The sequence below is a fragment of the Asterias rubens genome, chromosome 9, assembly GCF_902459465.1.
Source record: "Asterias rubens chromosome 9, eAstRub1.3, whole genome shotgun sequence".
Classification (NCBI taxonomy): domain Eukaryota; kingdom Metazoa; phylum Echinodermata; class Asteroidea; order Forcipulatida; family Asteriidae; genus Asterias; species Asterias rubens.
In genome coordinates, this window is record NC_047070.1 from 10,813,992 (window position 1) to 10,830,796 (window position 16,805).

The window sequence follows — 16,805 nt, forward strand, 5'->3', positions numbered from 1 at the left end:
AAATTTAAAAGTAGATTTTGAGAAAGAGGTAATTTCTTACTCAAATATTAGAGCGGAAATCTGTTCATAGTTTCTCAGACATTTGTAAGCTACCAAGAGAGTTTTTCTGTCTTTCTTTCATTGTTCTCTTGCAGCTTCGATGACCAATTTGAGTACCAATTTCCACACATTATGTTATGTAATGCGGATGTTTGGATACACAAAGTGAGCAAACTGGACTTGGCAAATTGCCCGCCGTGTCCAGTGCTTTAAAGAGGGCTTAGTACGTTATTTTAAGAGCTGTCCAGTTTGCCAAAACAGATGGGGTTCGTTTTAATGTGTCAAATGAAAGGACCTTGAAATCATGCGTCCTTTACCTTTAAGTTAATCAATATTTTTTTAGCCAGGGTTTTTATAATAAAAAGCAACCGAGAGAGAACTTAGCATCAATTGGTGTCTGCATCAGTGAGAAGAGAGGAACAGATGAGAATAAATTAATGTACAATGGAGTTCTTCATCCTTGTGTTACTGTTCAGCCTCTTGACAACCAAGGGAGCAGTGGTAAGACAAACATTTATTTTTGTATCTCTACTCTGACTTGTCCATGGCGTGATACTTCACTCAGAGCGGGGGACGGGGCAATTGCCATTTTGCCCCTTTGACACATTTACATGGGCGTCACCCGGGGGGGGGGGTGCAGGGGTATAAATATCCCAAACTGTTCCTAATCTCGGCTAGGCTCCTTATGTGCCCTTTCCCATGTAAATGTTCTCAAGTTTGTTAATATTTGTTTTGCTTTTTCATAGCTAGCTGTGCATGACAGGAATGAGTCTTTTCTTTTTAAATCACTAGCTCACGGTAGCCCCAAAGTGTCTAAAACCAGATTTGTTCATTTTTTTTTTCTCGTTACAGGCTCAAGATGATTTGGACTGGGACGGTTTTGGAGAGGCTGATGGCAGTCTGTATGAACTCAAACGTACGTAGAAACTTTGTGATTATAGTTAGCGAAGTGGTTCACTCCCTGCTTTTAACATCATGTTGAGACCCAGGTTCCATTCCCATGCCTGAACCTTGCTTCAGTTATTACAGTTCCTTTTTGCAATCGTCAACAAATTAGTGACAATACAAAACATACTTTTGGTATAAAGAGCACTTGAGTGTTGTTGAGCCCCTTGTGGTTTATATTGATATCTGAAACAAAAAGTCGCACCCCCTTGAGGTGATCCCCTGGCTGCCGCTTCCCAGGTTGTATCGTAATTTGGGTGTGATCCCTGGCTACACGGCAGTTAACGGTTGTAAGGCTTCTGACTGGCACCCCGAACAAAGATATTGACAAAACAGGGACTCCGCCAATATAGGGCTAGATAGCGTCGGCACGTTAATCCGGAGGTCGTTGGTTTGAATCCCACTCTAGTCAATTCTTTGTTCAACCCAAAAAATCATTTCAAAATGTACCCAGTCAGTTTCCCTTGTGGTCTATATTGATATTAAAAACAGTATGAGGAACGACCCTTTTAACTAGTTTTAGAGAAAGGGGTATTTTTGTTACCCCAACAAATTTTAATCTGAGAAAGGCGTCAGGCTTATTGGCATGAATTTTTTATTTTTATTTTTATTTTTTTTTTTTTTGGGGGGGGAGGTTTAGGAAAAGGTATACTTTGTCTTTAAAACTGCAAGTGTTATTATCAAGACTGATAAAGTCTTTCAAAGATTGTTTCGATTGTTTTAACCCTTTAATAATGTAGATGTACATACAACGAAATTGGGGCCTGATCATCACATGTTATTCCCTTATCGTTGTTCATATTTATTAACATTTTGTTCATGCGTAAATGTACATCCCTCACAAAATCTACACAAGCTTCAGCAATTATATCACCACCACAAACAAATGAATGGAAAGTGTGTAAACAAATCACAAAAGTCGAAGCCGGGTATAGAGAAAGGAACCATTTCTAGAACTCACATGTTTTGGTCATGGAGGCCCAAAAGGTGTAAACAAATCACAAAACATAAAACGTTGAGAAAGCTTACAGAAATACGAACATTCTTTGGATTTTGTTCAAAATTCTGTAGATTTTGTTCCCTTTAAATAAAACATTCAGATACTATGGTTTGATGGTATGTTATCTGCATACGATTGAAACAAGCGTATGGTCCCAAATACCAAACGTTATGCAATCCCTTGAAATGTATTTATTTTTGTTTGACAGCATTGTCCATCATCGGATTCCATACGGAACAAAGTTCTGACTATGATAGCAACCTATATCCATCCTCTAAAGGTGTAGACGGAAACGTAGATCATGGCTTCTTCCATACACGTGAGTATGAATCAATTGTAATCATGTATACATATTTTATTTATTTTATTTTATTTTAATTCTTCGGACAAAACAATAAAACAAGTACAGGCCGTCCAGGGAAGGGCAAAAGTAAGAAACACCTGACATCAAAAATAAATGTGCCCTCCCAGACCTAGCTCATAAAAAGGTAAACATTTATATACTGTACATTAAACACTGGTAAATAAAAAGCAATTTGCACAAACGATATACACAAGAACTATTATAACATAAAACAAATAAAGGCCCTTGAAGGATTTGGGTACTTTTTCAAAATGTCCACATTTCAAAACCAAACCTACTGGGCCCAAAGACAATGACAGTAGAAAGCCTCCCCCGAAATACCACTCACTGAGGCGCTGCAGCCCCTGAGAAATGAGCAAACAATTATACAGTTTTTGAGTGATATTGATAATGCGTCTGTTTAATATTTTCTTCTATTGCCAATTACTTGCCCAACCGTCTGACGACTTCGTGTGTAGTTTTTTTTTATTTAACTTATCGTTATAGTTCTAGAGATCTTGTTGTATCTATCTTTTATCATCAGAAGCTTTAGAAATTATACTGCATGGAAACGCATTGGAAGGCTTTTTAAACACACAGTTATCATGGTAAATCTCGAATGCTCACTGAGCGATAATATCCAAACACGGAAATAGATTATTCATTTCTCATCAAATGACTTTTTTTTATTTTAAGGGATGTTTTCTGCTATCATCATCATGAGAACGTGCAAGCTGTAATCTGTGATCTTAACGATTATTTCTCTTAATTTCTTTAAATTCTCAAGTGTGTTTTGCCTGTTTCTAAAACAGAGAATGATGAGCATTCGTTCTGGACAGTTCAACTCAAGGAGGAACACTGTATTGGAAAGGTCACCCTTTTCAATCGTAAAGACTGTTGCGGTAAGATTTAAAGATCAACTCGACGAACGAAGTCGCTAAAACAATTTGGACCCTTTATGTGTTAAGATATCATTTGGCGTAAGTTTGAAGTTTTCTACGCAACAAATTTTGCTGAAATGTCATCGGTAAAACTATATAGCCCCGTTTCCCAACGAATGGAGTCCGCAATATAATTTGTTGCAGTGTTGTTTTGATTTATTTGTCAACTTGCAATACTAGTTCCTCAACTTCCAATATACTAGTTTCTCACTTTCCAGTAGGGTCAACTTCCAATACATGTCTGTCACTTCCAATACTAGTTCGTCAACTTGTATACTAGTTTCTCAAATTCCAACACTATTTTATTAGCTTCAAATACTAGACCGCCAAGTTCCAACACTAGTTCGTCAACTTGAAATACTAGTTCCTCAACTTCCAATACTAGTTTCCCACTTTCCAGTAGGGTCAACTTCCCATACAAGTCTGTCACTTCCAATACTAGTTCGTCAACTTGAAATACTAGTTTCCCAAATTCCATCACTAGTTTATTAGCTTCAAATACTAGACCGCCAACTTCCAACATTAGTTTGTCCACTTCCAATACTAGTTTCTCAACTTCCAATACTAGTTACTCACTTTCCAGTAGGGTAAACTTCCAATACAAATCTGTCACTTCCAATACTAGTTCGTCAACTTGAAATACTAGTTTCTCAACTTCCAACACTAGTTTATGAGCTTCAAATACTAGACCGCCAACTTCCAACACTAGTTTGTCCACTTCCAATACTAGTTTCTCAACTTCCAATACTAGTTACTCACTTTCCAGTAGGGTCAACTTCCAATACAAATCTGTCACTTCCAATACTAGTTCGTCAACTTGAAATACTAGTTCCTCAACTTCCAATACTAGATTATCACTTTCCAGTATAGGGTCAACTTCCAATACAAGTCTGTCCCTTCCAATACTAGTTCGTCAACTTGAAATATTAGTTTCTCAACTTCCAACACTAGTTTAATAACTTCCAATACTAGACTGCCAACTTCCAATACTTATTTGTCAACGTCCAACACTAGTTTATTAACTTCAATTAGACCGCCAACTTCCAACACTAGATTGTCAACTTCCAGTACTAGTTTTTCAACTTCCATTACTGGTCTGTCAACACTACTTTTTCAACTTCCAATACTAGTTTCTCACTTGCCAGTAGGGTCAACTTCCAATAGGCCTATACTAGTTTCTAACCTTCTATTACTAGTTTCTAAACTTCTGATACAAGTTTGCAACCTTCCAAAATACGAAGGGGAGCTAACATCAACTGTTCACCCGAAATAACCATGTATTGTTTGTATGATTTTATCTCAAACAGTTTACGATATCTCTGTTTCAGCTTCATTAAAGGGTCTATGTACTTTTTGTTGGAAAAAACACAATGTCTACAGATTTACACTAAACTTACACAGTTTGAAGATAATGATAGAAGAAAGCTACCCTGAAAATATTACTTGCTGAAATACTATTGTTTGTTTTTTTAGAAATGAGTAAAACAATATCATGAAAATAATTTTCGTCTCAGTGATCATGAGACAAAACTTATTTTAGCATGTAAAAACGTATTTTCATGACATTGTAATACTCATTTCTCAGCAACCAATAGTTTTAGGTACGCTTTCTTCTATAATAATCTTCAAACGGTACGAGTTTAACGTAAATTTGTGGACATGGCGTTTTGTGTTTTGTAACAAGTATCCAAACCCTTCAAGCTACACATGCGCCACCATTTTCATACGGCCTAAGGCATCGTTCACGCATGCGCGCAATATCGCCAGCCAATCCAACCATGTGATTAAAGGCCGGTTTATAGTCGGTCGCGCGATGGTCGCGCGATAGAAATCTTGCGCGCAATCCTAAGACTGAGGCCTAAAAACCGTGTCTTTTTATGATCGCGCGTCGAGATTTCCGACGCCCGACCATCGCGCGACCGACTATAACTCGGCCTTAACAAGGGTGTACAAACTCGTCAAAACTCGTGAACACATTGTAATATTCAACTAATGGCAAAGAAATACTATCTCGCTGAAAGGTGACATGGGACCATGTGGAAGTTAAACAAATCACGACTATTCATTTTAGTGTGGAGGTTCATCAAGTATTTACACAGAAATTACCCCAGAGGTGACTTATCTCTTGTGCCTAAATACCCCTTTCCACTTAGGCAATGACATATTGAACACTAATTAATCAAAACGACTGAAAGTTGAACACTTGTTTTTTGTTAACAGGTGCACGTTTAGCGAACGCCGTTGTCCGAGCTGGGGTCAGTCCATTCTATAGTCTGAATCAACGATGCGGGTCACCAGTGGAATCCCACTTGGGCAATGGGGGTGTCATTGATGTTTACTGTGACCCGCCGTTGTTGGCGAGTGAGGTCAACGTTGTTCTACCAAACAGGGAATACCTACATCTTCATGAAGTTCAGGTTGAGGAGTATCCTATTCAACGATGCCACCAAATAGAAAGTACGTCAGGGAGTATTATCAGAAACTATTTCCCCACTAAATCATAAAAAACCTTTACTAGTGAAAAAGTATACGTTTGATAATCACTCTTTTAAACTAATGACACTTCTAATCTTTGGTTTTTAAGAAGCCTACATCAGCGTTTGATAGTATACAGCATTTTGAGAAACATTTTACTTCGAAGGAATCTGGTTGTGAAAAAAAAGATTCGTATGACACGACATTTGAATCTGTGCAGCGTTACCGCGTAACGCTGCACAGATATGTATTTAGATGTGTATTTTCTTTTTAAAGGAATTGGTCAGCCTAGAAATTGCAGGTTCAAATCCTATGATCTTGTCATGTGTCTATCGCTTACACCATTATTACTGAAATCTAATTAAGTTAGCGATTATGCTACACTACATGTATAAAAAAGTTAATCCCGATAATTAAAGTAGGCCTATACCATAGAGCTATAGCTCTATGGCCTATACGCATCAACTATCGTGAATCATTTTCTATTAAAGGCAGTGGACACTATTGGTAGTTACTCAAAATAATTATTAGCATAAAACCTTTCTTGGTGACGAGTAATGGGGAGAGAGGTTGATGGTATAAAACATTGTGAGAAACGGCTCCCTCTGAAGTGCCATAGTTTTCGAGAAAGAAGCCATTTTCAACGAATTTGATTTCGAGACCTCAGATTTAGAGCTTGAGGTCTCGAAATCACTAATCTAAACGCACACAACTTAGTGTGACTAGGGTGTTTTCTTCTTTCATTATTATCTCGCAACTTTGATGACCGATTGAGCTCAAATTTTCACAGGTTAGTTATTTTATGCATAATGTTGAGATACACTAACTGTTGTGGCTAGTCTTTGACAATTACCAATAGTTTCCACTGCCTTTAACTGAAAGCTAATTGGTTTGTACACAAAGGCATCTTACAGGTGTCGCCAACAAAACACTCTTTGGTTTAACGTTCAAGCCCATTTGGTTCCAAAGAGTTTGTCTTTCATTGTATATCATCCATAATTTAAAGTTCACGAATACAAAAGAGGCGTTATGCATTAACCTTCGTCCTTTTGTGGTTGGATAGATGTAACACTACTAAAAATAACATTCATAATAAGAATCAATGTCACCCATTGATCACAGAGAGTTGAATAATCAGAATTACGTCAAACAAAAACATCCATAATTTTTCAATCAATGTGAATTTATGAGAACAAAAGGAAAAGTAGATAATGCACGCTCTAACAGGATTCAGATTAATTAAATAATGAAGTGTGTGTGTACAAGCATCGTAAAACAATAAATGTGCATACAATTATAATATGTTTTAAACAAAAGTGTTGAATATATGGCTCGGTATCGCGTCAGTATTGAAGGGTTATTTTTCCCTTGGCCTAATGATCCAACTATAAATGTTACTTATAAATTTGTTGTGTACTTTAATTGCTTTAAAAGAACCAATCTCTGGAGCTCTGGCGTGGAGAGGCTGGCTGTTTCCTCATAGCCACTGCTGCCATCAAAAACTTGACTAAGTGGAAACTACCCCGCCTGCATTTCAGTTAATCGCTATTGATCAGCGAGTCCATGCCTTTATTGTCATACTCCTGAATACCCCGGTATTGTGCTTTTCTCCGACCACTTAGACTAATCCGTTCAAGTAAATGGTGTTTTTCCGGTAAACGGTTATTTATAGAGATTTGAGCAAATTCTCATGCCTGATCTTAAACTTATCGACATTTTGCTGGCCTTTATACGGCCCAGTATTTTGTGAAACTATCAGGTAATAGTAAAATGTCGGTTTTATTTACATCTCAATAAGAAGAGTCCATCAAGCATTGATTTTACCTATACTAGTTCGACCAATTACTAGCAATATTAAGGCTTACTTTTATTTATAAGGATTTAAGCAAAAGACTAGTAAAAGCAAATGCTAGTTTTTATTTATCTGGCCCATTGGACACTTTCGGAACAGAAATTTTTTTTTTCACAGATTTACAAATAACTTACAGGGATTACAGAAGGTAAATGTGAAAGACTTCCCTTGAAATATTATTCCATGAAATGCTTTACTTTTTGAGAAAACTCAGTTCTCAATTCTCTATTTCGAGATTTACGGATATATTTTAAACACATGGCGAAACGTGGGGAAACAAGGGTGGGTTTTCCCGTTATTTTCTCCCGACTCCGATGACCGATTGAGCCTGAATTTTCACAGGTTTGTCATTATTTTTATATATAAATTGTGATACACGAAGTATGGGCCTTGGGCAATACTGTTTACCGTAAGTGTCCAATGGCTTTAAACCCAAATTTACCTCCAAACCCAAATTTACCTCCTCAACATGATTAACCCCAACACCCAAATTAACCTCGAACCCCAAACTATTACCTCTTTACCCAAATTGACCTATTTCTCAAATTAACTTCGGAACCCGAATTTACACCCAAACCCAAATTTACTTCTAACACAAATTTACCTCGTTCTCAAATTGACCTCTAACCCAGGGAGAATCTCCATTCTGAATTCCCCGACCGAACAAAGCTCCGGATACGATGATACCAAATACCCAGCGGAGAGGGCCGCCGATGGTTTTATTGGCAAGTTTGTAGGTTTCAGTCACACCGGTAAGTCATTCTGCTGGACGGTAAGCAACCTACAATTAGGGTGCCTCATCATACCCACTGTCACTTAGAGACAATAACAGGTTCATTTTTTAAAGACACTGGACACTATTGGTAATTACTCAAAATAATTGTAAGCATTACAACTTTCTTGGTAACGAGTCATGAGGAAACGGCACCCTCTGAAGTAACGTAGTTTTCGAGAAAGAAGTAATTTTCCGCCAGAATATTCGAATTTGATTTTAAAACCTCAGAATTAGACTTTGAGCTCCCGAAATCAACATCTGAAAGCATAAAACTTTGGGTGACAAGGATACTTTTTCTTCAAAAGTTTTCAAAGTCTTCAAAATTTTTTTCACAGGTTCATTATTTGGTTTATATGTTTTAGATGCACCAAGCACAACATTTACCAACGGTGTCCAGTGTCTGAAACAAGTTAGCCATAATTGTTCACTTTTTTGTCGTAATGTAAAGAAACTTTTCTTAAGGTTGTTTTCAAAATGTTAAAATTATATTGTTTTTCTTGGTAAAATAAAAGTAGAAAGGATAGATTTGTTTCTCCTTTGATGCTCAACTTGCTCTATGCTCAAACCTAGCGAAAAAGAGTTTGTGAAAGATTTGTTTATATCTTAAAGGAACACGTTGCCTTGGATCGGTCGAGTTGGTCTTTGAAAAGCGTATGTAACCGTTTGGTGTAGAATGCATATGATTAGAAAGATATTTTAAAAGTAGAATATAGTGATCCACAGAAGTATCACTCGAAATTACGTGGTTTTCCTTTTACCTCGCCGACAAACACGGTCGGCCATTTATGGGAGTTAAATTTTTTACTCCCATAAATGGCCGACCGTGTTGGTTCTCAAAGCAAAAGGAAAACCACGCAATTTCGAGGCAAATGTGTGTGGATCATTGTATTCTACTTTTTAAACATCTTTCTACCCATATGCATTTTATAACAAACGGTTACAAACGCTTTTCAAAGACCAACTCGACCGATCCAAGGCAACGTGTTCCTTTAAAGCTTAAACATGACGAATATAAATTATGTATTTGAACTGTAGTGTATACACTAATTGTACAAAGACTGTGGTGTCGATAATTATTTTTTATTGACTAGTCTGGTCTGTGTCAATGTTTGTTTTTTGTTTATTTGTTCTGTTTTTGGTTGCTTTTGTTTTTTCTCCTTGTCGTCCAAGTCCTTGTCTGTCTCAGGGAAATAATATACAAAAGCATTATGCTTAAACTGTTTCCCTGCATGTGGACTGTTACGTTAATTTTTGTAGTTATTATCTTCAAATCAGTCCTTCATTATTATATTCATCGATATTTGTTTTCTAGTGTATATGCTTAAATTGTTATTGTCTACATGAAAATAAATGTTCATTGAATTGAATTGAACCTCTTTACGAATCAGGGTAGTGGAGACAGACCTCGGATAACTAAGTGACGTCACAAAAGATTAAGACGGGCAAAGTGTGATTTTCAAACTTTTATAGAGTAGGGTTTTAGTGGAAAATATTCCCTCAGTTTTCCGTTCAAAATATCAATATTTCATTTGCAGGTCATGACTTTGATCCATGGTGGAGAGTAGATCTTCTAGACACGCACTGCATCAGTAAAGTGGTTTTGTTCAACCGTTATGATTGCTGCAGTAAGTATAGGGTTTCCCTGTCAGTTATGGCAGGAAGAAGCCTATTTCACTTTCATGCATTCTTGTTGCTATTCAGTTTATTTCGGCATGCCGTTTGCAGTGTGTATGTCAAATGAATACAGGTGAAAGGTGATTATGGACTTTGATTGAAGTAAGCTAAAGGCAGATCTCCTGCCTAATTCACCAGCCTAGAGGTGTAAAATGTTGAGAATTAGGGAATACTAGAACAATAGAAGCAGGACCCCACAAACCTGATCCATATGGTTGGGTGTTATGTGTATATTTTGACGCTACATTACGACGTGTAGACCTGAGAACAAAGGGAGTTCCACATAAAGTAGGACCTTGAAATACATTGTTGACTTATACACACGTCCAGACAGTTTGCGAGGTTGGTGGGAACAGGAGTTTCTTTACAGGCAGTGGACACCAGTTGTTGCAATTACTCAAAATAATTGCTAGCATAAAAAACTTACTTGGTAACGAGTAATGAGGAGAGGTTGGAAGTATAAAACATTGTGAGAAACGGCTCCCTCTGAAGTAAACGTAGTTTTCGAGAACAAAGGAATTTTCAAGTAAATATTTGAGTTTGATTTTGACACCTCATAATTGAATTTTAAGGTGCCGAAATCAAGCATCTGAAAGCACACAACTTCGTGTGACAACGGTTTTTTTTCTATCATTTTATCCCAACCTCGACGACCAATTGATTTCAAATTTTCACATGTTTGTTATTGTATGCATATGTTGAGATACACCAAGTGAGAAGACTGGTCTTTGTCAATTACCAATAGTGTATACACTGTCTGTAATTGCTATTCAGTTTACTTCGGCATGCCGTATGCAGTGTGTATGTTAAATGAATACAGGTGAAAGGTGATTATGGACTTTGACTGAAGTAAGCTAAAGGCAGATCTCCTGCCTAATTCACCAGCCTTGAAGTGTGAGAAGACTGGTCTTTGGCAATTACCAATAGTGTAGAGTGTCTTTAAGTGCATGTACAGAGAGCAAGGTAATGTCCCCACGGCGACTGCAACACAAATGACTTCGTACTCACTACCTTCTGGAGACCGAGATCAAAACAAGGAAGGAACACAAATAGGGACTCATAGGGGAATTCTAAATACTGTTTCCACAAGGATGCAAAACATTGAATGTGTGCGTGTGACCGAAATAAGATTTTGATATTGTATTTTTACATTTATTTCATTAGGCGAACGTTTATCGAATGCTGTTGTGAGAGCAGGAACAAGTAAAGACATACACACAAATACCCGATGCGGATCAGCAATCACCGCTGAACAAGCCAAGATTAAAGGCGGAGTTCTGGCCGTCTACTGTGGACCACCGTTATCGGGGCGTTACGTCAGTGTTAACATACCAGGCAGAAACGAATATTTGCAACTACGTGAAGTAGAGATCTACGAACTTGACGTCAACGAGTGTGAAAGTGACGAACGTTAGTATAATCAGTTTTATAACACACCACTTGCTTGTTCTGTAATCTGGTTGGCTAAAACACGGTCACGTGGGATGAACTTATATCTAGTGATTGCTCGCACGTGTTTTGCGGGAACTAGTTCCTGAGCGGGCACTTAATTGTCTTTAAAAAAAGCCTCCGTTACAGCACCCTCTCTTGACTTGAACATTGAACAGCAACTACAAAACTTCCTTTCTTTTCAAGATTTCTGTTCTTATTTCACATTCATAAATACCTTGAAACATGGGCGTGACACGCGAGCTTGCACCTGTTCTTATAAGACAGTTTCTTCATTCCTAGTGGTCGAGAGAGCAACGGCCGCGACAGGTGCCACACTACGTGATACGCGCGACGCGCACAGCATTCCCTTATAAGGAGTTGTTTACCCGAGGGCGGCGGAGGGCTTTACCATTTCATAGCTGGAGGGGTGTTGTGTTGAAAGAAATCATTGAACAATTATAATTTTTGCATTTATTTTACTTTTTGACCCAAAGTGTTGATGTTTCTTTACCGAAAGTGTATATATGAACTAGTTTTCACTTAGTGGTTTAAACCTGCCGAGGCCTGGTTCTTGATAATTTACCTCGACTTCGTCCCGGTAAAATTATCAAGAACCAGGCCTCTTTGGGAGTAAACCACTAGTTGAAACCTCTCCACCACACATTGATTTCCTTATGTAAGAACGAGTTGTGTTATAAAACACATATTGACTGGCTTAATTCGGTAACTAGTGTACGTCTATTCCCCCTCGGGCCTGTGAGTGACCAGAAGAGGGGCCTACTTCCCTTTTGCCTTCGGAAATAATGTCGCTCTTCTGGTCACTCAAAGTCCCTCGGGGGAATAGACGTACAGTAGCTACCTCATTACCAGTCAATATGTGTATAATAATGTGACGGTCATAGAAATTGTACCCCAACTATTATTTTTATTGCATTTTTTTAATTATGTAACATTTAATTGTGCATAAGGAGCGCCCTCTCTTGAGATTCATTTCAATTTCGCGCGCTTCCACAACCCTCATACTGATTTCCAGTGAAAACCTGGCAACACATATTTATTCGTCTGTTACAGGAATAAAATGGTCACTGTGCACCGAGTGTCAATAAACCAAACTGCCGTAGCCTCTATCCTTATCCGATGATTTGATTTCTTTGAGAGGGTCACAATAATATACATGATGATCATCAGCAGGGTGTGGGTTCGGATCTCGGTCGTGTCGTGACACTTGCTACATAAAATTTGGGAGGTAGTGCTTTCTGTTCTACCGGCCAGGCTTCGAATTGATGATACCCAAGCCTACATTCGCATGGACTGTAAAAGGGGTAACCTATTGAGTAGGTGGCAATGGCAATGGCCTCTGGAAAACAATTATTGTAGCCCACACCTTGAAGTAGCCTTCAGGCCTTGTGTGTCAGGCGACTTGCATAAAAAAAAAATAAAAAAAAAATACTTGAATGTCAAATGACAAACATCGAAATAGCAACATTCATAATTCGCTGTACAAATCTCAGTGATTCACTGAGATTTGTACAGCGAAAATCAACGTTGCTATATCGATATTGGACATAGCACATTCAAGTAGGTTTGTCAACGTTGCTATATCGATATTGGAAATAGCACATTCAAGTAGGTTTGTCAACGTTGCTATATCGATGTTGGAAATAGCACATTCAAGTAGGTTTGTCAACGTTGCTATATCGATATTGGACATAGCACATTCAAGTAGGTTTGTCAACGTTGCTATATCGATATTGGAAGTAGCACATTCAAGTAGGTTTGTACCCATTAATTGTACATCGATTGTGGACACTGCACAAACCTACGTGAATGTCAAAATGCCCAATTTCAAAGTAGCTTTAAGGCCCAGTCCCACTGCAGCGATCACGAGAACGATAACGATAACGACGCCAAGAGAACGCATATTCTGCGTATTCTGCGTGGAGCAATTCAACCAATAGAACGCGTTCTCTTTGCGTCGTGATCGTTATCGTTCTCGTTATCGCTGCAGTGGGACCGTTATCACATCTACTTGGTAAGCAGTGGGACCGTTATCACATCTACTTGGTAAGCAGTGGGACCGTTATCACATCTACTTGGTAAGCAGTGGGACCGTTATCACATCTTCTTGGTAAGCTGCTAAACTTAGTGGAGTTTGAATGCCAAGCAATTCGGACAACAAAGTCACAACACACTAAGTATATTTTTTGGTTTCTGAACAGGCCACTTGTCTATAATCGGTAAGCCGACGGAGCAAAGTTCTTACTATGACAACAGGTACACGCCAGATAAAGCTGCAGACGGAAACCTGGACACTAAGCTGTCACCAGAGTTTATCTGTACACACACAAGTAAGTCGACAAATCGTAACTTCTTTGTGGATACAACATGTCATGTTAATTTGTGCAAAATACCTAGATGAGGTTAGAATAGCATGTACTGATGTAATTTGTTAACTCTGGTTTTCATGTTTTGTTGTTGTTTTGTGTACTAAACAGAGGAAGAGGATGATCCATGGTGGATAGTAGACCTTGAAGATGAACACTGCATCAGTAAAGTTGTCCTTCTCAATCGTGGGGATTGTTGTAGTAAGTACTCAACACAACTGCTTTATTAAAATAATGGGTTACTTTTGATTCATTAATGAAAACAAATTCTCTGTTATTTTGTTCATCTCTATCACTAGGTGAGCGTTTGACGAATGCTGTTGTTCGCGCGGGTACCAGTCACAACATTCAAAGCAATCCCCAGTGCGGAGATGTAGTCAGTCGTGCCATGGCAGCTCCACGCGGAGGCACAATTGAGTTGGTATGTGACCCACCGTTGGTGGCGCGTTACATTAGCGTCGACATACCCTCTGATGAGCATTCGTTTCTGCAGCTGTGTGAGGTGACAGTAAAGGAGTTCATCGGAGAAGACGCGTGTCGAGAACCAGAACCGATAGTCATAAAAGCACCAGAACCGCAACAACCTGTCGAAGAACCAAAAGAAGCTGTCGAAGAGGATAACCAAAAGAAGGTTCTTGGTGGTGGGGTCAAGATTCAACAGGATGTTCCAGATGACATGGGTCCCTAAGCTTCAATCTAAGCTAACACATGACAAAAGAACCATTACTTATAGCGTTTGAATTGTCTCGTGTTTTAGCACAACCTAAACAAGGTTTTTGATTCGAGGTTCTGAAATTGTATGTTTTAATTCACTATATCCAAGTAGCGCAATACAAAACAGGTTATATGTCTGTGGTTTAATCCATTGCCGTACAGTGGATAGATACAGATATCCAATTATAATACTAAAATTCTTATTTAGTTATCGTAGTATTCATCATGGTGCGTTGGAAGCCTGTCTTAGAAAAAAACATCATCCAAAAAGTAGTTTAAAGGCAGTGGACACTATTGGTAATTACTCAAAATAATTATTAGCATTAAACCTTCTTGGTAACGAGTAATGGGGAGCTGTTGATAGTATAAAACACTGTTAGAAACGGCTCCCTCTGAAGTAACGTAGTTTTCCTAAAAGAAGTATTTTTCCACGAATTTTGATTTCGAGACCTCAGATTTAGAATTTGAGGTCTCAAAATCAAGCATCTGAAAGCACACAACTTCGTTTGACAAGGGTGTTTATTCTTTCATTATTATCTCGCAACTTCGATGACCGATTGAGCTCAAATGTTCGCAGGTTTGTTATTTTGTGCACATGTTGAGATACAGCAAGTGAGAAGACATGGCCTTTGACAATTACCAATGGTGTCCAGTGTCTTCAACATTGCGCAAGCCGCATTGTTCCATTGACCTGAACTGTAACACAAATCAGGCAGTAGCTTCATGTGCTCAAATATCATTCAGTGTACCTTTAACATTTTAGTTACACCGTACAGTACAGCAGCAGATGTTAGGTGGAAAATAATTATGTCCTTAAAAAGAACAAGAAAAACAGATGAAATGAAATAACAAGCATTTTCAAAATGATAAAAACTGTTACCATTGATGGTTAGCGTTTTTCCTAGATTACCTTGGGTCAAACCTGCAATGTCCCTTTAGGAGAATGTCGTTCTCAATATACACACCCCGACTGTGTGCGGAACTCTGTGCTTGTTTCATCAAAAATTCAATTCCCCCAATATGTGGCCACTATAGTAGATCGTCACGTAGCCAATGGCTTCGCATTCAATTTGAGATTCAATGGTAACCCAGGATCCTAACACAGTTCGTCGATATCCTAATACGGTATTCCTGCCAATGGTCTGGTATAATGCTATCCATTTTTCTCAGTAGATGCGGTATCTCCCTTTTGTAGAATATTGTAACAGTAGCGTTAGGCCGGATCCGAACTGGCGGCTACGGCAACGGCTACGGCAACGGCTACGGCCGGATCGCCGCGTCATCATGCATTGAAGTATAGGACACCCTTAGCAACACCCCTGGCAACGGTCGTAGCCGCAGCCGTAGCCACCAATTCGGACACGGCCTTATAAAGGAAACAAATATTACCCGATACAGCATGCGGCAACTTCCTATAGTATAGACGATGTGACCTCTGACGTCACACGAAAACCAAAACATGATTCGCGCGCATACCGCCGGGCAAAACCTTTGTGTTTTGGCAGCCAGCTAGAAAGTGTGTGCAATCTTACCATGACTAAGTGTCTTTTTGCCCGGCGAAACATGACGTATACACTGTTTTTTCAACAGAGGGCGGTTTGAATGTAAACATAGGTCACATCGTCTATATCATTTCAAATAGTTGTACCCAGGTACATTAGCCAGTTGCATAACATTATTAAAGTTAGTTGTAGCAAAACATGTGGTGTCACAGTAACATTTATTTTGTGTTTTATAAGCAGCCTCATAGGTGTATACCAGTATAGTCTATCACAGGAACCCTTTGCAATATCACAGTAGCCAATGCTTTATGCAGTAGCCTCATTATGGTATACCAGTACAGCCTAATAAGGTGTGGAAGGAACCAAATATAAAATTACAGAAGCCAATGCTGTATGCAGTAGCCTCTCGTATGGTGTACCAGTATGGAAATATTGACTGCTATGAGGGGCACAGTTAAAATTATAGGCTCAAAACCATGACTATGCCCTAAGCGAAGCTGAGGGCATAGCCATGGTTTTGACATCACAGAGGGCCTATAATTTCTTGTATTTACCGATTGAAGAATCTTATAATCAACACTCTGACTATACGGCGAAAGGTCGTCTGCGAAGAAAGGTCGCGCCGTGACACGGAACGTATAGTCGTACAATATACATAATTTTGCGTTATTTTCAGAGCAGGCATAGTCAATTGACTATCGCGCCCCGGGCATAGTCACTATGACGTCAT

General features: G+C 38.7%; 1 protein-coding gene across 1 annotated transcript; it reads left to right on the forward strand.

The window, feature by feature from the left end:
- The first annotated feature begins 415 nt into the window (after positions 1–415).
- On the forward strand, positions 416–14,871 carry LOC117294976. The gene is made up of 11 exons (XM_033777533.1): positions 416–540; positions 892–955; positions 2,193–2,303; positions 3,140–3,229; positions 5,489–5,725; positions 8,228–8,347; positions 9,906–9,995; positions 11,209–11,454; positions 13,695–13,823; positions 13,971–14,060; positions 14,159–14,871. Exons 1-11 carry the CDS (start codon positions 484–486, stop codon positions 14,545–14,547), a joined length of 1,623 nt encoding a protein of 540 aa, XP_033633424.1. The 5' UTR covers positions 416–483; the 3' UTR covers positions 14,548–14,871.
- Positions 14,872–16,805: the final 1,934 nt, after the last annotated feature.

What these genes read in the sequence shown, in the direction of transcription:
- LOC117294976 (XM_033777533.1), top strand. Translation starts at nt 484, where the DNA reads ATGGAGTTCTTCATCCTTGTGTTACTGTTCAGCCTCTTGACAACCAAG. An exon ending in TCATGGCTTCTTCCATACAC is followed by an intron (nt 2,304 to 3,139) that starts GTGAGTATGAAT and finishes TTTCTAAAACAG; the next exon opens with AGAATGATGAGCATTCGTTC. An exon ending in TGTAGGTTTCAGTCACACCG is followed by an intron (nt 8,348 to 9,905) that starts GTAAGTCATTCT and finishes TTTCATTTGCAG; the next exon opens with GTCATGACTTTGATCCATGG.